General features: G+C 46.4%; 1 protein-coding gene across 1 annotated transcript in view; it reads right to left on the bottom strand.

Moving 5' to 3' along the window:
- NOC3L (NOC3 like DNA replication regulator) overlaps positions 1–24,105 on the bottom strand; it is a 72,540-nt gene that overhangs the window by 13,206 nt on the left and 35,229 nt on the right. Inside the window, exons 12-17 of the mRNA XM_073685574.1 lie at positions 21,696–21,776; positions 20,818–20,918; positions 19,752–19,824; positions 13,244–13,307; positions 12,891–12,962; positions 2,116–2,297 (exon numbers count right to left, since the gene is read on the bottom strand). Coding sequence (XP_073541675.1) covers positions 2,116–2,297; positions 12,891–12,962; positions 13,244–13,307; positions 19,752–19,824; positions 20,818–20,918; positions 21,696–21,776 — 573 coding nt within the window. The remainder of the gene's footprint in view (positions 1–2,115; positions 2,298–12,890; positions 12,963–13,243; positions 13,308–19,751; positions 19,825–20,817; positions 20,919–21,695; positions 21,777–24,105) is intronic.

The raw sequence follows: 24,105 nt of genomic DNA, 5'->3' as shown, positions 1-24,105 counted from the left end.
GTTGGTCTACCTGCCCGTGGTTTGTTTTTTACAGAGCCGCTGATTTTCCATTTGTTAGTCACAGTTTGAACGCTGCTGACTGGCATTATTAATTCCTTGGATATTTTTTTGTATCCCTTTCCTGTGTTATACAGTTCAGCTACCTTTTCCTGTAGATCCGTTGACATTTCTTTTGCTTTACCCATCACTCACAATCCAGAAACGTCAGTGGCTGGATGAAAGATGCAAGAGTCTGTCTGGATCCCAGAAACTCACTTCGCTTTTATGCACACACACTGATTACAAGCAAACAGGTCACAGGTGAGGATGTTACCTTTAGTAGCCATTCAAACCCATTTGTGTCAAATTCTTTGCATGTTATCACTTTCAGTACTTTATAATACCCCCCCCCCCTCCAATGTATCCCCCCGGGGCCCCTAAGACTTTTTGTAATTACCTTACGTTGCTGATAATGTCTGTGAGCGGCCCTATAGGTGGCCCCGCGCTGACGTCACGACAAGTGAGGTGTGATTCAGCTCTGGGGTCCCCGCGGTGGCTGCTGGGTTGTGGGAGGGGTTACCCCTGCGTCACACCCAGCATCCACCGCGCGCTTTCCCAATGGGTGTGGTGAATATTCATGGCCTTTAATAGCGGGCACACTGACCGCAGAGCGCAGCAGAAACCGCGCTGCGGCTACAGTGTGCACGCTATTAGGAAGAATGAATGGTCACTGCTCCCCACGCACGCAGTCCCAGGATGGGGAGCAGTAACTATTCTGGCACAGAGCCATGCGCGGCTCTCACAGTGAGAACCCCGAGGAGGCAGAGCAGGACACAGCAATAGAGGAGAGAGGAGGTGAGTATATTTGTGTATTTTTTTTTCTGTGCAGTATGACGGGGAACGGGGGGTGCCAAGCATACCAGGAAGAGGGGGCCATACATACAGGTATGAAGGGTGCCATACATACCAGGAAGAGGGGGGCCATACATATCGGGATGAGGGGGGCCAGTCATACAAGGATGAGGGGGCCATACATACAGGGATGAAGGGTGACATACATACCAGGAAGAGGAGGGCCATACATATCAGGAAGAGGAATGAAGGTGCCATACATACCAGGATGAAGGGTGCCATACATACCAGGAAGAGGGATGAGGGGGTCATGCATACCAAGATGGGGGATTGGGATGCCATGCATACCAGGATGGTGGATTGGGGTGCCATGCATATCAGGATGGGGATGAGGGCCACGTATAACAGGAGAGAGGGGGCCCATATATACCAGAATAGGGGATATTAACAGAATTGGGAGACATTACCCCTATAACAGTGTCAGCAGCAGACTCCCTCCCCTTAACAGGGCATCATGACCACATTTTTTTTCTATTTTCCTCCTCTAAAACCTAGGTGCGTCTTATGATTCGGTGCGTCTTCTAGTCCAAAAAATACGGTACTTTGGGTTTCACCCATGGCTTTGAGTGAATAGGGTGAAATCCATGCTGTGGTGCCGAGGGCAATGCACAAGTAAAGTTTCCAAAGTCTGATGTACTCTTTGTCAAATACCAATTCACATGGAAATTGCAGCAAATATTCTACGTCTGCATTTACCCTAAACTGAAGAAAGAGGCATAAAAAAACCCTATTGAGGTACATTTCATTTTACAGAGCAGCCGGCCGTCGTGTACTGTGTCCCTCAGTGTGGTGCACACCAGTGAGATGTGCAAGGCAGAATCTGCACTATTCGTGGCTACTATTGCTATTTGTGTCTGCAGAAGCATAAGGTGCGGGAACCTTTATCATAAGTTTGTGAGCCATATATTCTATCGTGGCGCCTTTATGCATTGCTGGATCCTCCAGGTTCATCAATCAAAAAGTCCAAAAATCTATTTTCTGACTCCCAAGTGGCAGAGTGGGTGAGATGGAGGCATTACTCATCAGGATGCAATTTTTTTTTAAGTTTCCAAAAACGTTTGTCTCCCTGTAATAAAGTGAAGCAGATACCGACAGGCAGTTGCCACAGAAGTCACATGGAGATCTGAACCTGTTGAAACCCAATGACTCATGTAGTGCGTGCCCAACCTAGAAGCTTCCAAATACAACCCCTACAATGAGGTCTCCATGTTCAGATTTCCTTACCTGCAGGAGTCCTCTGTTGGTGGACAGGAGGCCAATGCATGAATTCGGTAAGACATTCAGTGCCAAAATAGAAAGTCTCTTTATAAAGGACAGCGCTCTCTGCGGGGACACCTGCTTTCTGCGCTTGGTGAGCATCAGCTCCAGGCACTGCAGGGCGATCACTGTATCATCATTTGTAGACCCTGGAAGCAGAGAGACTAGTAATTCATGCACTAATAGACATTGTACATTTCACTAAATTACAGACCATCCCAGTGCCCATCGCCCCATGTACCCTTAACCCCTTCAGGACCCAGCCTATTTTGACCCTAAAGACCTTGGCATTTTTGTCAATTCTGACCAGTGTCCCTTTACAAAGTAAAAACTCTGGAACACTTCAACGGATCCTAGCGATTCTGAGATTGTTTTTTCGTGACATATTGGGCTTCATGTTAGTATTAAATTTAGGTCGATAATATTTGCGTTTATTTGTGAAAAAATCAAAAATATGGGAAAAATTTTGAAAATTTAGCAATTTTCAAATTTTGAATTTTTATTCTGCTAAACTAGAGAGTGATGTGACACAAAATAGTTAATAAATAACATTTCCCACATGTCTTCTTTACATCAGCACAATTTTGGAAAAAAAAAAAAATTTTGGTAGGAAGTTAGAAGGGTTCAAAGTTCATCAGCAAATTTTCTTTTTTCCAGCAAAATTTGCAAAGCCATTTTTTTTAGTGACCACATCACATTTGAAGTCCCTTTGAGGGGTGTACATGACAGAAAACACCCAAAAGTGACACCATTCCAAAAACTGCACCCCTCAAGCTACTCAAAACTACATTCATGAAGATTATTAACCCTTCAGGTGCATCACAGGAACTAAAGCAACATGGAAGAAAAAAATGAACATTTTAATTTTTCTAACAAAATTTTTTTTCTAGCCTAAATTTTTTAATTTTCACATGGGTAACAGGGTAAATTGCATCCTAAAATTTGTTGGGCATTTTCTCCTGAGTAAGCCAATACCTCATATGTGGTCATAAACCACTGTTTGGGCACACGACAGGGCTCAGAAGGGAAGGAGCGCCATTTCACTTTTTGATTGGAAAATTAGCTCCAAAAGTCAAATTGCGCTCCTTCCCTTCTGAGCCCTGCCATGCGCCCAAACAGTGGTTTATGACCACATATGAGGTATCGGTGTACTCAGGAGAAATTGCCCAACAAATTTTAGGATGCATTTTATCCTGTTACCTATGTGAAAATTAAAAAAAATAGGCTAAAAGAAATTTTTTGTAAAAAAAAAAAGTATTTTTAATTTTTACGGATTAATTTGTGAAGCACCTGGGGGTTCCAAGTGCTCACTATGCATCTAGATAGGTGCCTTGGGGGGTCTAGTTTCCAAAATGGGGTCACTTGTGGGGGAGCTCCAATGTTTAGGCACACAGGGCCTCTCCAAACGCAACATGGTGTCCGCTAACAATTTCGGCTCAAATTGTTAGCGGACACCATGTTGCGTTTAAAGAGCTCCTGTGTGCCTAAACATTGGAGCTCCCCCATAAGTGACCCTATTTTGGAAACTAGACCCCCCAAGGCACCTATCTAGATGCATAGTGAGCACTTGGAACCCCCAGGTGCTTCACAAATTGATTCGTAAAAATGAAAAAGTGGAAAAAAAAATACTTTTTCATTTTTACGGATTAATTTGTGAAGCACCTGGGGGTTCCAAGTGCTCACTATGCATCTAGATAGGTGCCTTGGGGGGTCTAGTTTCCAAAATGGGATGACTTGTGGGGGAGCTCCAATGTTTCGGCACACAGGGGCTGTCCAAACACGACATGGTGTCCGCTAACAAATTGGAACCATGTTGCGTTTGGAGAGCCCCTGTGTGTGTAAACATTGGAGCTCCCCCATAAGTGACCCCATTTTTGAAACTAGACCCCCCAAGGCACCTATCTAGATGCATAGTGAGCACTTGGAACCCCCAGGTGCTTCACAAATTGATTTGTAAAAATGAAAAAGTGGAAAAAAAATACTTTTTCATTTTTACGAATCAATTTGTGAAGCAATTGGGGGTTCCAAGTGCTCACTATGCATCTAGATAGGTGCCTTGGGGGGTCTAGTTTCCAAAATGGGGTGACTTGTGGGGGAGCTCCCATGTTTCGGCACACAGGGGCTGTCTAAACACGACATGGTGTCCGCTAACAAATTGGAACCATGTTGCGTTTGGAGAGCCCCTGTGTGTAAACATTGAAGCTCCCCCACAAGTGACCCTATTTTGGAAACTAGACCCCCCAGGGAACTTATTTAGATGTAGTGTATGTGAGTTTGGTGTGTGGTGTGGTGTATACACCACACACACACACACAAACAACCTCACATAGACTACAACACACACACCAACCTGACATAGGTTGGTGTGTGTTGTAGTGTACGTGAGGTTGTTGTGTGTGTGCGTGATGTTTTGTATGTCATGCTAGTGTGGGTGAGTTCTGTAGGGAAGGTCAGGATGTGTTTAGTCCGGGGACATGTGATGAATTTTGAAACATTCATTCAAACACAGTCCCGGTTTATCAGGACACGTTTCACATTGGAAACGGGTGACTTTTCTTATCCCCCTTTTATGGCAGACCCGGCACCTTTTTCTTACCGTGACCTCACCAGGAAAATGTTGCCCTGGTACCACACGGGAGACTCGAGTTCCAGGGGTGCTGGGGCCCGCTTCTTCTTCGCTTCTAAAAATCAGGGCCTTTATCACCGCCTCCTGGAAGTTGAGGAAGGTGTTGGTGGTCTGGCCTGCACATCGTGACAGCATGTATGCGTTATACAGTGCCATTTGAACGATGTGCACGGCCAGTTTTTTATACCAGACTTTCGCCTTCCTCATCGCACTGTAGGGCTGGAGGACTTGATCAGAAAGATCAACTCCCCCCATGTGCTTGTTGTACCCCAGGGCACAGTCCGGTTTGCGGACCGGTGCTGGGGTACCTCTAACGTTGGTGGCCGTGGTGCCGGGACCATGGATTGTGGTCAAGAAAAAGACGTCCCTTTTGTCTTTGTACTTCACCACAACCATGTTGCCGCTACATTGAGCTCGGCTCTCACCCTTTGGGAAAACCTGCTCAATTAGCGTCAAAGGGAGATCCCTCTGGGTTCTGCGCACAGTACCGCAAGCAGCGGTAGCTCTGGCAGAGAGGGACTGAAATAGGGGAATGCTTGTATAAAAGTTATCAACGTATAGATGGTAACCTTTATCAAGCAGTGGGCGGATCAAATCCCACACTATTTTCCCACTTACCTTCAGAGCAGGTGGACATTCTGGGGGCTGAATCCTCGAATCCTTTCCTTCGTAAACTCTAAAGCTGTGAGTGTACCCTGAGGCACTCTCGCACAGCTTGTAGAGCTTTATTCCGTACCTGGCCCTCTTACTGGGCAGGTATTGTCGGAATTGAAGCCTCCCTTTGAAGTGGATGAGGGATTCATCCACAGAAATTTCCCTTTGGGGAACGTACACTTCAGCAAACTTCTTGCTGAAGTGTTCTATGACCGGACGAATTTTGAACAGTCTGTCAAAATTCGGGTCATCGCGGGGAAGGCTGTCCGTGTTATCCCTGAAATGTAAAAATTTGTGAATGACCTCAAATCTTTTGCGGGTCATCACCATTCCGAACACTGGAGTTTGATATAAAATATCGGTACTCCAGTATTGACGGATTTCTGGTTTCTTCACAATCCCCATGTGAAGTACCAGTCCCCAATATTTTAACATTTCTACGGAGTCAACGGGACTCCAAGTAGAAAACATTGAATTTGGGTTTGCAGACAAAAATTGTTGGGCGTAAATGTTAGTCTGCTCCACCATGAGACTGACAATGGCCTCAGAGAAATAGACTTTGAAAAAGTCTATTTCCCTGAGGTTTGCGGTCTCAAACTGGATTCCTGATTGGGGAAGGAAATCAGGAATCCGCGTAATTTTCAGGGACGGGGGTCCACACCGGGGCACTGGTGCTAGGTTGGGCGTGACTAGCACCAGGTTGAGGGTTACTTACAGATGGCTGTGGGTCTTCTTCCACGGCCTCCGGACGATGCCTTGACCTCTGACGTCGTCTTGGTGCCGGCTCGGTGTCACTGGAGGAGGAAGAATGAGAGGAATAGAGGAACGTGGGGTCCTCTCCCTCACTATCAGCTTCGGAGGCAATAAATGAATATGCCTCCTCAGCTGAGTACGCCCTAGGGCGGGACGGGCGGGACATTTTGTGTGCTGTGGGGAAAAAAAAAATCTAAACTTTATTATTAGTATGAGTGTACGTGTGTATGTGTGAGTGCTTGGTGTAAATCACGTGTGGGGGCGGTCAGGCGCACGGGGTGCAGGAGGGGGCGCAGTCAGGCGCATGGGGCGCAGGAGGGGGCGCAGTCAGGCGCACGGGGCGCAGTCAGGCGCAAGGGGCGCAGTCAGGCGCACGGGGCGCAGGAGGGGGCGCAGTCAGGCGCACGGGGCGCAGGAGGGGGCGCGATCAGGCGTACGGGGCGCAGGAGGGGGCGCGCTCAGGCATACGGGGCGCAGGAGGGGGTTGAGGAGATGGAAGAGCCAGCAGTGATCACTGGGCAGAAAGGGGGGTAGGAGCCGGCAGGCAGCAGGGGGGGTGATCACTCGGATGGCGGGGGGGGTGGTGATCACTGGGGGGGGGGGGGGGGGGTGAGATCACTGGGGGGGTGAGATCACTGGGGGGGGTGAGATCACTGGGGGGGGTGAGATCACTGGGGGGGGGGTGAGATCACTGGGGGGGGTGAGATCACTGGGGGGGGGTGAGATCACTGGGGGGGGGGTGAGATCACTGGGGGGGGTGAGATCCCTGGGGGGGGGGTGAGATCCCTGGGGGGGGGGGTGAGATCCCTGGGGTGGATGAGATCCCTGGGACTGGGGGATGGTGTTATGATCACAGGCGCAGGAGACCACCGGCTGTCAGAAGGAGAGCAGCAGCCGGTGGATGAAGACGTGGGAGAGAGCGGAGGGAGCGGTAGGAAATTGGGCTGGGGTGGAGGGGTGGGGGGTGGTAGGGGATGGAGGGGGGGGGGTCGGGGGCTAAGTGGGGGCTGGAGTGAGACAAGGGGAGAAACAATTACCGGCGGCAGCAATGTGGGGCGGCAGGGGATCGCGGGCGGCAGCGGATCGCAGGAAGCGGGGGTCGCTGGCGGCGAGGGTCGCTGGCGGGTCTCTGGCGGGGGTTGCTGGCGGGTTTCTGGCGGGTCGCTGGCGGGTCTGGGGTCGACGTCGGCGGCGGCTAACCAATCTCCTCAGCATCCACGGACAGGATAGAAGCTGAGGAATTTGGTTAGCCATTTAAATTTCCTCCTCCACATCTGATTGGAGGGCTAGCGTCACATGGACACTAGCCCCAATCAGATTGGGGGGGGGGGGGGGGGACAGAGGTGACACTCCCCCCAGACAATGGCTGATGCTGTAAGCATCAGGCTATGCCCAGATTGAAATATTTCACCAATTTTCATTGGTGAAATGTTTCATTCATTCCGATTGGCAGTTTCACTAAAAGTGAAAATGAAACTACCAATCGGAGGGGTCCCAGGCACGGGGGGGTTAATCCACCCCCCCTGGGGTCAACTTCAGGTTGTCTAGTTGCATCAGCAACTGTGACACCTGAGTGACCCCGCTCGCAGGCGCTGCAGGGGCTCTTTCCCTCCATGTCACAGACGCTGTGACATGGGTCGGGAACGAACTGTTTTCCATGTCACAAACGGTGTGACACGGGTCGGGAAGGGGTTAAACTCACGTGATGTGTATTACCGAGGACGCAGACACTACAGGGGGATTATCTGCCATTCTATACTACCAATATATAACAAATCCCCAAAGCAAATAAACTAGATTCAGATTCTGGATTAAAGGAATTTCAGTTTAAGGCTTCAGCGATTGTTTCCAGCAAAGTTCAGCAGATCACCAACCATGAATAATCAGTTACTTTTACATCACCGATGTGTGTCCTAAAGTAAAATAAAATCATAACATTTCCCCGTTACTGTCCCAAAAACAGGATGAAGTTCTGATTATCTGACACGGTTAACACAACCTGGTTGTACCTCTTGGCCACTGTTTGCAGGAAGGCTCACAGATGTAGCCATGTAATTCATGATCGCTTCCATAGTGGTGCATAAGGTTGGTAGTGACAGCCCAGGTCCACACATTCATCATTAGGGAAAGCATAGAGGGCAGCCCTTTTGTAATTTATTGCTTATTAAAAGTTTCAGCCGTTCTTGAGACATTAACACTTTTCTTCTCAGCTCGTTGCCTAGGAAACAGACCACCGCAGCTGTCTAGTACGTAAGCTCTCTGTGACGCTGGCCGGGATTAGGCGGTAACAGCACGCTCCAGCGAACCTGGCCAAGGTCAAAGCAATGCTTATACGCTGAACAGAAAAGAGCTAAAAAGCACTGGGCATGTTCTGCTTCTGTCTCACAGAGGTGGTCGGTCTCCAAGGAGACAAAAGAAAATAGACGTGCTAATATCTTAAGAATGGCTACAAATTTTAATGAGCAATTGACTGCAAAATTGCTCGTTTTTACCCGACAATACCCATTTATGAAGATGGGAATAACCCTCTACTCTTGTGTTGTCATTCCAGGATGGTTATTACCAAAATAATTCCCTAATCCAAGAAAATAAATCAGGATTTTAGTTTGAAGATTAACAAACCACATAACCCTGCAATATAATTTATATAACAAGCCTTCTGTCTGGTACAACTAAGTGTTACACTGGATAAACTTATGGTGCGCTCTCATCAGGAACATCAACAGAGATTGCAGACCATGCTGCGAGGTGGAGCGACTTGCAGAAATACTAATTCCTAGACAGCTCTGCCGAGTATTTTTTATTTTTTTTTTGCAGGAGGGAGAAAAGGATTAAAAACTTGTAGCTTAAGAGAAGTAAGAATCCATATTCTAGCTACAAAGCATTACAGAGAGATCAGACGGAATAAATGAAACATTAAGCAGTGAGGTCTCGGACAAGTTTCCTAGTGTTACTTCTTCAGCGTCTTCCTCATGAATGTAAGCATGGTACATTCTGTTCTGGAGGAACAAGACGAGCAGTGTTGTGATGATGCAGCCTCATCCGACACAGAATTATACAACTTTCATTGTGCGGACTAGTGAAGAGCAGAGGAGCTCAGTACATGGTTCAGTCCTTAATGTTATCGCTGTGCAGCAGCTGATGACAAGATGTAGAGGATTCTCAGCATTAGATGTACGGCCTGCAGGCATAGAACAGGGTATGGAGATGATACAACCATGACCTGTGGGAGCCTACTGAAAGGAAAGGTCATGAGAAATGGCTCTGCTATATCCCTCTGGCGTCCTAGGGATCTAGAGCTGAAGTCACCAGGCTGAGCAAATGGGAAACCCCAGACGAATATGCCAAGTGTGCAGAGGAGGAGACAGCACAGACTTCTCAGAGCAAGCCCTGGAAAGCTGCTCCATGAAGGCACAGGAAAGCAGAGGTGTAACAACAGAGACAATACTGATAACTCACTGGGATGGACACCTTTATAGAGGTCTTGCCTTGGTGCAAGGGAATTATTTAGGAGACTGACCAAACCAGCAAAACATGTACTGTCCATCTTATAGCAGCCCCTCATATGCCCAAAAAAAAATCATGATCATGGAGGGTTCGTTAAAAGGTGATCAAACCAGGGCTGTGGAGTTGGAGTCGGTATAAAATGGACCAACTCCTAAAATATATAATAATTTGGGTACAATAGTTCAGTGCAGGATGTGCTGTAAATGTTTTTATATGAATTTGGGAAAGTTATGAAATGTCCTATAAATGTTTATTCTATTCCTGATCTAAGGATTTAGGCTTTTAGTTGAGATGAATCTGTGCTGCACTTTATGTGCATGCTCAGTAGTGAGGCAGTGCTGTGGAGTCACGGTCCTGGCGTCATGGCCCTGGGGTCGGAGTGACGTAGACGTAGAGTCGGAGGTGTGGACGTGGTGTCATGGACGAAGAGTCGTGGTGATGTGGTCCAGTGGAGTCGTGGTCCAGTGGAGTCGTGGTCCAGTGGAGTCGTGGTCCAGTGGAGTCGTGGTCCAGTGGAGTCGTGGTCCAGTGGAGTCGTGGTCCAGTGGAGTCGTGGGGTGGGGGTCAGAGTCGTGGAGTCGTAGTCGTGGTGTCGGAGTCATGATCGTGGACACGACCACGAGGAGTCGGACAGTTGGGGAGTCGTATGAGTCGGAGTCGTGGACGGAGTCTTGATCGGAGTCGTGGAGTCGGAGAGTCAGAGTCGCGGAGTTGTAATCAGAGGTTTGGCTTACCGACTCCACAGCCCTGGATCAAACCACTTCATAGGACATGCCAGCACTCTCATGGTACCTCAGCTACTAAAAGAAAATGGTACCTATATAGATACACCACAGAGGAATGATGCTTAGACGCCCATGTGATCATCCAAATACGCAGAGGGCTGGACGAGATAATAGAAGTCATCGGAAAATATTAGAACCAGAGGAGCCCCATTTTCCAGTGGTTAGTGATAAGAACTAAGAGCAATGGCATACGAACTCCTGGTCCAGGACTGACAATAATACCATACATTATTCTCACACACATACATGATTTTGTCGTGGTGTGTGTGTTCTGGCCGGCTAATTCTAGTCATTTCTTCTACAGCTTCTGCCAGCAATCATTCCGCTAGGATTATGCAGATCGCAATCACAGGTCTTATGTGTTATTGCCCTGTCTGGGAAGCTTATCAGAGCCTCTTCTGATGACCTCATGTACTCTCAGGACATAGAGATCTACAATGAATGGCTTTACTAGCACAGAATCTACTGTATAATATAATTGTACAAGCGTCCCTCTGTCTGAAGCCTCTATAGACTGCGCAAGCGCGACGCACCTGCGCAGTCTGGACCCCACAGAGGAACGCAACCACATCCTAAACGTGGAGTTTAGAATGAGGATTGTGGCCCGGAGATCGCGGTATGCATAAGCACTGAACGCATACCGCGATCTCCGGCCCCGTAACAACTCACATATCCGGGAGACCACGTTGTGTCTTCGGGCCGGTAGCCGGAAGATGAATAAACCGTCGGAATCGGCGCATGCGCATAGCGCTATCCGGCGCCATTTTACTGAAGACACATTTGCAGTGTGTCTTCAGCAAAATGGCGCCGGACTGCGCGGTATGGGCACGCACATACTCCGGCGCCGCACTCCTTCCCCGACCTCCGGCAGAATGGGAAACCGCTCTGGAGCACAGGGAAGAAAGGTGAGTATAAGTGTTTATTTTTTTGTATGTGTGCAGCGTGATGGGCATGAGCAGTGCCATACAAACCAGGATTGGGGGGTTAGGGAACCATGCATACCAGAATTGGGGTGTGAGGGGCTCATGCACACCAGAATTGGGGGGTGAGGGGTGCCATACATACCAGGATTGGGGGGACCATGCATACCAGGATAGGGATGAGGGGGTACCATGCATACCAGGATTGGGGGGTGAGGGGACCATGCATACCAGCATTAGGGATGAGGGGTGCCATACATACCAGGATTGGGGGGTGAGGGGTGCCATGCATACCAGCATTAGGGATGAGGGGTGACATACATACCAGGATTGGGGGGTGAGGGGTGCCATGCATACCAGGATTGGGGGGGTGAGGGGACCACACATACCAGGTTTGGGGCTTGAGGGGACCATACATACCAGGATTGGGGCTTGAGGGGACCATACATACCAGGATTGGGGGTTAGGGGACCATGCATACCAGGATTGGGGGGTGAGGGGCCCATGCATACCAGGATTGGGGGGTGAGGGGTGCCATACATACCCGGACAGGGATGAGGGGGTACCATGCATACCAGGATCGGGGGGTGAGGGGACCATGCATACCAGGATAGGGATGGGGGGGGGTACCATGCATACCAGGATTGGGTGGGTACCATGCATACCAGGATTGGGGGGGGTACCATGCATACCACGATTGGGGGGGTACCATGCATACCAGGATTGGGGGGGTACCATGCATACCAGGATTGGGGGGTGAGGGGACCATGCATACCAGGATTGGGGGATGAAGGGTGCCATGCATACCAGGACAGGATGGGGGCAGCACATAACAGGATGGGGGAGCAAAAATACCAGGACGGGGGACAGCACAAATACCAGGATGGGGGCAGCACAAATACCAGGATGGGGGCAGCACAAATACCAGGATGGGGGCAGCACAAATACCAGGATGGGGGCAGCACAAATACTATTAAAAATGCTCGCTATCCGGGCGTAGAACGGGTTCAATAGCTAATGATAAAAAGAAAAGAGATGCGCTGCAAACCACTCATAAAATACCAAAAGAGTGATTCCTATCTGTCTTAGAGAAAATGGTAGTCCAAATGAAGATATACGAGTGCAGCTTCCAGGGGTCCTTTGAAGATGTCACAACTGCAACTAGAGGTGATGGACAAGTGCCGGAGTCTGTAGAACAAGCCGTGAGTGTTGCAGAAAATGGGTTCAAACAGCGTATTAACGCCGGAGATAGAGGGCTGCAGAGACTCTCAGAGACTCGGGCTTCCAGGTACATGCAGCCGTTGCACTAGGTGGATACACGGATGAAGATCATGGGTGAGTATCTGTGGACGTCACAGATACTAAGCGCTCACATCCTTGATCATCAGTTGTCCTGCAGGTGTGACCGGCTGGCACACCTATCAGGCTGTCTGCAGTTCTTCTCACACATAATCTTACATTTACATGTGGCAACACAACATTCACAACTTGGCTTACCTGCACTCAGGCCATACAGTGTCTTGTAAAGGTGAGTGTAGAAATTTAAGGGGTCAATATTGAGGACATCACCTGTTGAAAAAAAAATTAACTTTTAAGTCATTAGAATATTTAGGTGACTGTAGAGTGATACTGACAGACAGCAATCACACAGGGTATAAAAAGAGGCCACAAAAGTGAGCCCTCGGTCAGAAAAGCAGAATTCATTCGTATACTGTCCATGTGCTAAATGGCCCACATACAGACAGCACATGGACTAATGCCGGTGAATTCTGGATACATTTATGTTTCCATTTAGAGGATACTTAATATCTAAACAATCAGCCATTGTATAAAGAGTTGTGTCATCTTACCCTGGCCGGACAGTATATTGAATGCAGTCTGCACACAGTGAAGACTCTCTCTGTAGCTGAGATCCTGAAGAAAACACACAACTTGCTTTAAGGAATTTGTTAAGATTTATGCAAAATTTCAGCAAAGAAGCACAAGACTAGAAGCATCCCACAGCTAATGCCCATTATATCTTAGCTCTTTATTACTTAAAAAAAAAAAATATAAGAGTCAAAGAGTACGCTCATTATTTACAGTATGCTGCCTCTAATACCACCATAATACCGTAAGGGTATGTGCACACGTTAAGTATTTGCTGCAGAAATGTCCGCACCATTTCCGCATCTCTTGGCAGGGAAAAAATGCACATTTTTGGTGCAGATTTTTCCCCACTCATTAGCATGAGTGAAATCTGCAGCAAAAACACTGAAAGAATTGACATACTGCAGATATAAATCCGCTCCAAACCTGCAAGTCACAAATAAGTAACATGTGCAGGAGACTTCAGGATTCACATTCACTTTGCTGGAATCGGGAAACCCTTCAGGTTTTGTGACAAATCTGCACAGAAAAAAAAGTGACAAATCTGCAACGTGTGCACAGGACCTTAAGATCTGAACTCTGAAAATACAGACAATCGAATGGCCAATTACAACTCAACATGATCATTGCTGAGCAGGCAAATAGGGAGAGGTATAAGAGAGGACTCCATCAACCACTACATATCATGATCAACACCTTCCAGTAGGATATAAATAAAAAAAATGTCAGTTTAGCCACAGGACACATAATATACAAGTCTGTAATCCACATTCCAAATATTCACCAGGAGTGCAGCAGTCAATATATAGAGGCTGGCTCCATGGTATATCAATATATCAGCTTACTAGTACACCAGTGAGGAAAGGGCTCAATAGTTAATGATCAGCAAAGCTTCAATAACATCCAATATTCTACAAGGTCATAGTCTTAAAAAAAAAAAATTGCCACCATAATTTTTACCATGCATACCAAGGTGCACTTTGTGTAAAAATCAACATGAATGTGAGACATTTGACACATTGGTTGCCAGCTCTAACACTGGGAAGTGTCGGTGTAATCTGCGTCAAGTGAAATATGGAAGGGCTGAAAATAGCAAAATGACTCCACGGGCCGGTGCCCCCAAATATCTGCACCTCACATGCAGCAGTACTGAGCCAATAAGCTGTGCACTCCAGAGGTGCAATCCCATGAGGACATAGCACAGAAACAATAAGCTGTGCGCAGTCTACACTAATGAAATTCAGTTTAATGACATCAAATTTAACCAGTACAAGAACAGTTCATTCACCCCAGTTCAAGAAAACATCACAGAAAAGAAAGCAGCCTTACCAACACCAGGTCAGATTACCAATGCACTAGCAGGGTGCAGCAGACCCCCATGATAAAGGCGGGGGCAGCACATGTGCAAAACACTGGTGCAGACTGCCACTCACTAACCTACCAATTCATGGAGGGGGAAGCTGTGTAGTATCATACATGCACACAGATGAGGCTAGTATAAGACGCCAGTCACAGATAAGTGTGATGCACAGTGTCTGGCTTACAGCCTATTGATGACGCCCATAATTTTAAATCAAGCGGGCTCTCCACCCCACAGGAGAGACGCCCCAATCCACCCAACCAACACTTAAAGGCCTGGCTGCATCCTGCAAAAAAATGGAAAATGTGCAACAAAAAGATGAAAAATAATGTTTAAGGTAAATACATTACATGAGGTCTTGGTCGATATTTTGACCAAAATACACAAGCTCGCAACCCACACCAAGGGTCCTCATACTTGCGAGTCCCTACTCTAAAATTAAAAAGAGCTCACAGTAAAGGACAAACGCCCCCCGTTCCAGACCAGGCACATTTTAGAGTTTTAAAGAACTGAAAAACTTTCATTTGGATATTTACATAATTTTTGCATATATTTTTTTCATGATTCAAGGAGTATTAACACTTTTTTATACATTTAAAGTTTAAACATTTGTTCCCTCATCTGTAACAATTTTTATACAATCGCCCATGCTTTTTTTCCAATGGGGGAGGGGCTAGTAGCAGCAATTTGGATCGGCAGTGACTTTTCTATTATTTTTTTCCCTGATTTTTTATTTATTGCAAACATTGGGTCATCCATAAGGTCACAAAAGCCTTGTGGGGGATTTCAATTTGTTTTTTAATCCGATTTTCCCTATAACTGATCTGGTATATTAACCCCAGTTACAGTGGAAATTCAGTCTACTCACTGTCAGCTGAGCCGTCTCCTAGGACCCAGCAGCTCCCGCTCCCTGCCCCATACACGGAGCTCACGTGACCACTGGGTCCGGGGGGAAGGGGTGAAACATTTTCTGTCGGGTACATCACAAAGCTTCTCATCACCATGACAATTACTGTAAGTGATTGACACAGGCCATTCTGGACCCATCATATAGTCTTGATTCGTATTCTGACCCATACAAGACATTCTACAAGTTTCTGAAACCTACATCCTTTGTGTACTACTAGCAAAAAAGGAGCAGCGGTCCATCATCACATGTTGGATCCCTGATAAATGTTATTAATAATGGCCTACAAGAGACAAATCCTATATATAGGACTAGTCAGGGCAGAGCCACCAAAAATATGGCACGTGTTGTCAGGAGTGTATTCTTCTACGGCTGCAGTATTTCACCCATAGGAAAATTCTTCATACACTAGGAAAATCTACAAATTGTAACACACAGACTGCAAAGTAACTTGCACAGTCCAAGTTATTTTAAAGAAGCACTCCTAGCAAACATATTACATAAACCTGTGTGAATGTGTATGTAGTGTAATATAAGCGTGCCAATATACTCACCGATCGCTGCCTTCCAGCGCCGCTCCAGTCCCCCGCTCACTTAACGTGACTTCCTCTCCGACTTGGGTTTATGTACGAGCCGAAAGTTGCTATACAATATAAGCCTATAAGTCTTCTTCTAAGGCTTTGTTCACACGTTGTAAAAGTCAAGTCCAGCCAACACAAAGGCAAACATGATCCGGAAAGTCAGAACAGCTGTTACATGAGTGAGAAGAGAACTGGAGTGGCGCTGGACACTGGGGAAGACAGAGATCGGCAAGTATATTGCTACATTCACTTACACTACATATACACAGGTTTAGGCAAAAAAAAAAAAAAAAGTTTGGTGGGAATGCTCATTTAACTAATAAAAATAAGTGAGGAATAGCAGAAAACATTTAGGAACAATATAAAAGAAAAAGCGGTGACTGTCCGTGCTCCTCCCTGCGGCTGATTCATTCTATCTGCAGTCTCCATCTCTACTTGGACCAGGGATCTACAAGTTACCCCATAAACATAAAAAATGTCTCCTCCATGCTACTAACTTTGGCCAATAAATAAGCTCAGCCGAGCAATAAAATCCAATTCAGAGAAACTCAGTAAATCTATACTGGGGAAATTAACTGCTAGAAGCTGCCAGAGCCGTACATGGTGGATTATGGATGGCAGAATGAGCGCATAATCATCATGATCAGGGAAAGGACATGGGACTCCTGCCACAACCTAACCACATTAATGAGGGGGGCGACAAACGGCTGATTTCTCATCTGTTCTGTAAAATTAAATAAACTGGAAAATGAAGATCTAATGGCTTGTGTGACAGACGCAGCGCTGTTTCTAGAGAAAAAAAAAGCCGATCCTGATCTTTAACCCTAGTCAACCTTTTTAAGACATCCATATCTCACATGTCCGGAAATATCCAATATGTGTGTACGGTGTCCCTGTGGTAAATCTGTAACAGCACAATGTCTGCAGGTTTATAACTCGGCCATACTATTAATACTGTAGGCGGAAATGGAAACACGGAAAGCAGGAATATATATCAGACATATGGATTACAGATAGACTTTCGTCACGTCTCCTGCATACAGAAGGGTGCAATGTCTTCTAGGTCTTCAACCTCCTTCCATTAAAGCCATGTTAGACAAAAAATAACTGATGGAAACAAAGGCCAACTCTGGGGAGCCAATAATGCTTCGTCTGAACGCTTATTCCCCATTATCAGCTCGTGTATATAGGCCAACATCACCCGATGAAAGAGGAAAAACTCAACTCTGCTGTCAGGTGCGATGATTACACATGCAGCATCATTATTGGCAGCACATTGTCCCATGGATGTGCTGCCGATAAAATGATGTACAGGAACAGAACCATCGCATCAACCATCGCTCTGTCCCCATCACTGTTTGCCTTTCCATGTAAACAGGGAGGTACAGTAATCGAACGCCAGCTTCTTAATAGTTGGGCATTTAACCAGGGCTGTGGAGTTGGTAAGCCAAACCTTTGACTCCGACAACAACGCCTCAATTTACATGACACCGAATCCCTCATACACGGCTCATGTTTAAGTGATAAATTTATGGTAGGACACATTTTTCTCAGCAAAAAGTCTAGACCCTTAGATCAGGAATAGGACAGACATTTATAGGACACTTCATAACTTTCCCAAATTCTTATGAAAAAATATTCCCCACAAACTGCATTGAACTACTGTACCCAATTTATTATATATTTTAGGAGTTGAAGTCGGTTCATTTTATACCAACTCCAACAAATTGGGCACCGACTCAGACTCCATGACTCCGACTCCACAGCCCTGCATTTAACGGCCTGGATCAGCATATCTATAGTACTTTTTGGACCATACGATGCACCCTAAATTTAGAGGAGCAAAATAGGAAAAATATAATTTTAAATGTGAAAATGGGGGTCAGTCTTATAGTCCGAATTGTCTGATCAATGTGCGCAGTGGGGACATCGCTCCTGCTTCACACCATCGACATTTTCCTGAAGCACACCAGGGGGGGAAATTAATGGCTCATGCCACACACCGCCGGGAAACACCCCTCCTCCCAGCCCATGGCACACAGCATCGCACCACTCCTACCGCCGCTGGCTTCCTGCAGCAGTGACCCTACCTCCTGTGACCTCGTCCTGCAGCAGTGACCCTGCCTCCTGTGACCTCTTCCTGCAGCGGCGACCCTGCCTCCTGTGACCTCTTCCTGCAGCGGCGACCATGACTCCTGTGACCTCTTCCTGCAGCGGCGACCCTGACTCCTGTGACCTCTTCCTGCAGCGGTGACCCTGACTCCTGTGACCCCTTCCTGCAGCGGCGACCCTGCCTCCTGTGACCTCTTCCTGCAGCGGCGACCATGCCTCCTGTGACCTCTTCCTGCAGCGGCGACCATGCCTCCTGTGACCTCTTCCTGCAGCGGCGACCATGCCTCCTGTGACCTCTTCCTGCAGCGGCGACCCTGACTCCTGTGACCCCTTCCTGCAGCGGCGACCCTGCCTCCTGTGACCTCTTCCTGCAGCGGCGACCCTGCCTCCTGTGACCTCTTCCTGCAGCGGCGACCCTGCCTCCTGTGACCTCTTCCTGCAGCGGCGACCCTACCTCCTGTGACCTCTTCCTGCAGCGGTGACCCTGCCTCCTGTGACCTCTTCCTGCAGCAGTGATTCTGCCTCCTGTGACCTCTTCCTGCAGCGGCGACCCTGCCTCCTGTGACCTCTTCCTGCAGCGGCGACCCTGCCTCCTGTGACCTCTTCCTGCAGCGGCGACCCTGCCTCCTGTGACCTCTTCCTGCAGCGGCGACCCTGCCTCCTGTGACCTCTTCCTGCAGCGGCGACCCTGCCTCCTGTGACCTCTTCCTGCAGCGGCGACCCTGCCTCCTGTGACCTCTTCCTGCAGCGGCGACCCTGCCTCCTGTGACCTCTTCCTGCAGCGGCGACCCTGACTCCTGTGACCTCTTCCTGCAGCGGTGACCCTGACTCCTGTGACCCCTTCCTGCAGCGGCGACCCTGCCTCCTGTGACCTCTTCCTACAGCGGCGACCCTGCCTCCTGTGACCTCTTCCTGCAGCGGCGACCCTGCCTCCTGTGACCTCTTCCTGCAGCGGCGACCCTGCCTCCTGTGACCTCTTCCTGCAGCGGCGACCCTGCCTCCTGTGACCTCCCCTCCGCAGTCATGGTAAGCTATATTGGGACTATAAGAGGCCCCCTAATTTTCCTTCCAAATTTGGGGTGAAAAAAGTGTATCTTATAGTCCGAAAAATACAGTAAATGGGTCATAAATAGGACATGTTGAAAAGAAGATAAAAGAAGGGTAAATTGTAATCAACAAATTCTCCAAAACACAAGGTCTAATGATCATTTTGTCGTGTATAACACATGGGCATCCACTACGAGGACGACTTAACGCGATTCCTTTCTTAAAAGACATAATACAACACGTTATGTTACTAGATTGCTGGAGGTGGGCTGATGATCTACTCATTTATTCTTGCTGATGCATTTGGAGTTGAAAAGTAATTTATTTTTACCTAATATTTGGTAACTGCCTCAGTTTTATTTTTTGGTTGCTGAATCAACACTGAACTTTAATTTCATGAAGCAGGCAACTAAGTAATATAAGGAGAACCGTGTCTTGTGTTATGTGAAGATAAGTGCTTAGAAACAAGGAGTCATACTTACACCAGATTCAATGAGCTTATTGAGCACCACAAGGAGATCATCGAAAAATTCCAGGTTTATTAGATGAGCAAATCTGAAAGAAGCACAAATGGTGTCACTGCTTTACTAGCAACAAACAATATTCCTATAATATAAAGCATAAAAGTACTGAAGTCATCGCTCATTACAGGAAACTCATCCATATAAACGACGTGATGTTACTGATGCAGCCAAATCATGGAGAAAGGAGGAGAATAGAGCCGACACTGGACCGGGGAAGTAGAAGTGAGAAGTGTTTGCGGAGCACTTTTCTTAAAGTGGGAAAATACCTTTAACTCCCGTTTTCTAGTCTAACCAAAATAACATTTTAATTCTTTGTTTTTACATTTCTCAGAAGTATAACAAAAGAAAGAAAGGAAAAGTTTATCCCGAATTGCTGCTTCATAGGGAATGCTAGAATCTACTAGAACAGACGTCAGGAGTGGTGACAGATTCCTTTTAAACATTTCACACAATTGAACAGTGCTTGATGAAACATCTTACAATGCGTATTCACAATCTTCAATGAGTCCAATGCCACAGTGCAAAAATTGCACATTATGGCCGTACTTTAGTGAGTATTTTGTATCAGTAATTGTAAAGCAAAACTAAAATGGGAAGAAAAAAAATAATACATGATCGTTTTTTTTCGGTTTGTTCCACTCCCAGCTTTGGCTTATAAATACTGATGTAATATAATGATTTGTAGAAGTGCCTTACTTGTGATATTCTGGGAAATATTCCTAGAATGGCTTTTACATAAGACCTAATTCTGGTAATGTATATAAACAGCAGCAAGGAATGGCACTTATACTAGTGTTTAGATCATGGAAGATATATGATCATTGGTAAAAAGTAGTAATAGCAGCAATAGAGCACTGTGCCCGAGAACACAACACTGGAAGGACAACCAAGCCTATTAGGAGGTCTCTACAAAACCAACCATATAATACCAGCCCGGTGACAATCCCACACCCACTGTAACCAAAAGAGCGCAGTATATCGGCACACATCCCACTGCCACTCCTCAGAACAAACAGACACTCACTTTGCCAAACCTTCCAAGACGGCAGGAAGGAGGACAGATTTCTGCGCTCTTTTCAGTATTCTGAAGTAGGTTAAGAAAACAATGTTCAATGTTTCCGTATGCTGTGGGAAAAGAGGGACAGAGAATTATTTTAAGGAGCAATAATCTCTTTGCAGCGCTCATGTTAACTGTATCATAGACAGAAGCTACAGCAGCCAAGTCCTATACATCTCAATCTTTTCATTCCACCATCTTCCAATCCCTTTCTGAACCGTGCCTTCACGGCACTGGTGGGTGGTAGGTCCAGTACCTTGTCGTAAATGTAGGCACAAGGGTGGCAGGGGTACAGAAGCTTTAGGTGATGGATTCAATATATATAGATTGAGATATAAATAAAAATTCCCCTAAAAAAATAAATATAAAGCAAACTATACAAAATTGACATTATCACTTCTGTAACGACTCGTAATATAAAATTATTATGCCATTTACCCCACACACTGTGGGTGTAAAATATAAAAAAGATAGAATAAAAGTGATTACAAACTATATAAATTTAATATCAAAGTCCTGAATAATTTATAATGCACTGAAAATGCCATAAAAACAGAATCTAAAGATTTGCTGGAATCCCCCCCCCCCCCCCCCTCACAATTTACATTTTATTGTCCTACAAAAAAAAAAGCCCTGATTAGGAGAGGCTGATGGAAAAAATAAAAAAATACAGGGTTTTAAAACTGCAAAAGAAAAAAAAAAAATACACACAACCCGCTAAATCCATAAGGGGTTAAGAGGCAGACATTGCAATGTAGAAGTCTTGCAGGCTAATCCTCCGATCTGGGCTACCAATATGGAGCTCTGACTGTTGCCATATCTAGACATAAGTGACATCATCTCACCAGCTTTAACTTCTTCTCTTTGCTTTCTGATGCTTCAGCCTCCAGCATTTCTCTCTCCAGTTTCTCCTCGGCTTTTTTCCACTATAAGAATAAGGGGCAGATCATGAAGGTTTATACAAAATACTTCAACTTTAAGTACAGTAAATATATACAGTGGTGCTCATCTTACTTTCAGGACACTATACAGCAGGGGTGGGGAACCTTTTTTCTGTCAAGGGCCATTTGAATATTTATAACATCATTCGGGGGCCGTACAAAACTATCAACTTGAAAATGATCCTGTTAAATTTGCTCAAGCAATTAAGTAACGCCCCATAATGTGATAGCAGGAGCTGCTTCTCTTTGGGGAGATGATATTATGGGGTGTTGATGATGTTGCTACTCGCAATTGCTATTCCAAGTTTGTGCCGTTCTGGAGTGCAATAAACTTTTTTTGATGCTAAATTTTGTAATGAACTGATCACAGCAGTAAGTCGTACCGAACACAGAGGTATAGTACACTGCAGGTCTTCTGACAGTGGTAAATTCATCACTGCTCACATTACATTTATAAATAACAAGCAGTTGGGGGTCTGCAGTATATACATCACATAGGAGACACCGAGACTGCTGTATGCATCACATAGGAGACACTGGGAATCGTGCATATGCATCATATAGGAGACACAGACTGCTCTATAAACATCACATAGGAGACACTGGGACTCGTGCATATACATCACATAGGAGACACTGAGACTCGTGCATATACATCACATAGGAGACACTGAGACTCGAGCATATACATCACATAGGGGACACAGACTCGTGCATATACATCACATAGGGGACACTGAGACTCGTGCATATACATCACATAGGAGACACAGACTCGTGTATATACATCACATAGGAGACACTGAGACTCGTGCATATACATCACATAGGAGACACTGAGACTCGTGCATATACATCACATAGGAGACACTGAGACTCGTGCATATACATCACATAAGAGACACTGGGACTCGTGCATATACATCACATAGGAGACACTGAAACTCGTGCATATACATCACATAGGAGACACTGAGACTCATGCATATACATTACATAAGAGACACTGGGACTCACATAGGAGAGACAGATTGCTCTATGCACATCACATCACATAGGAGACACTGGGACTTGCGCATATACATCATATAGGAGACACTGGGAGTCGTGCATATGCATCACAAAGGAGACACAGACTGCTCTATATACATCACATAGGAGACACTGGGACTCGGGAATATGCATTACATAGGAGACACTGGGACTCGTGCATATACATCACATAGCAGACACTGAGACTCGTGCATATACATCACATAGGAGACACAGACTGCTCTATATACATCACATAGGAGACACTGGGACTCGTGCATATACATCACATAGGAGACACTGGGACTCGTGAATATGCATTACATAGGAGACACAGACTGCTCTATATACATCACATAGGAGACACTGGGACTCGGGAATATGCATTACATAGGAGACACAGACTGCTCTATGTTCATCACATAGGAGACACTGAGACTCGTGCATATACATCACATAGGAGACACTGGGACTCGTGCATATACATCACATAGGAGACACTGGGACTCGTGCATATACATCACATAGCAGACACTGAGACTCGTGCATATACATCACATAGGAGACACAGACTGCTCTATATACATCACATAGGAGACACTGGGACTCGTGCATATACATCACATAGGAGACACTGGGACTCGTGAATATGCATTACATAGGAGACACAGACTGCTCTATGTACATCACATAGGAGACACTGGGACTCGTGAATATGCATTACATAGGAGACACAGACTGCTCTATGTACATCACATAGGAGACACTGAGACTCGAGCATATACATCACATAGGAGACACAGACATCTCTATATACATCACATTGGAGACACTGGGACTCGTGCATATACATCACATAGTAGACACAGACTCGTGCATATACATCACATAGGAGACACTGAGACTCGTGCATATGCATCACATAGGAGACACAGACTGCTGTCTGCATCACATAGGAGAAACCGAGACTACTTTATATACATCTCATAGGAGACACTGAGACTGCCGTATACACATCACATAGGAGACACAGACTGCCGTATACACATCACATAGGAGACACCGAGACTGCTGTACATCACAAATTAGACAGTGGGGCTGGTACATACATTGCATAGGAGACAGTGGCCAGCATTAGGATGTAATCCTTCACTGCACGCACCGTTCAGTAGTCCACGCTGCTCGAGCATGCTCGCAGCGTAGGGAGAAACTAAAGGGCCAGCAAAAGCACTACAGTCCCTGGGAATCTGCCCGGAAGCTGGGGGTTCCCCATCCCTGCTCT

The sequence above is a fragment of the Phyllobates terribilis genome, unplaced genomic scaffold, assembly GCF_046119375.1.
Source record: "Phyllobates terribilis strain yellow unplaced genomic scaffold, ASM4611937v1 Scaffold_5__5_contigs__length_657084704, whole genome shotgun sequence".
NCBI lineage: Eukaryota > Metazoa > Chordata > Amphibia > Anura > Dendrobatidae > Phyllobates > Phyllobates terribilis.
Note: the sequence above shows the minus strand (reverse complement) of the source record. Positions and strands in the feature narration are given on the sequence as shown.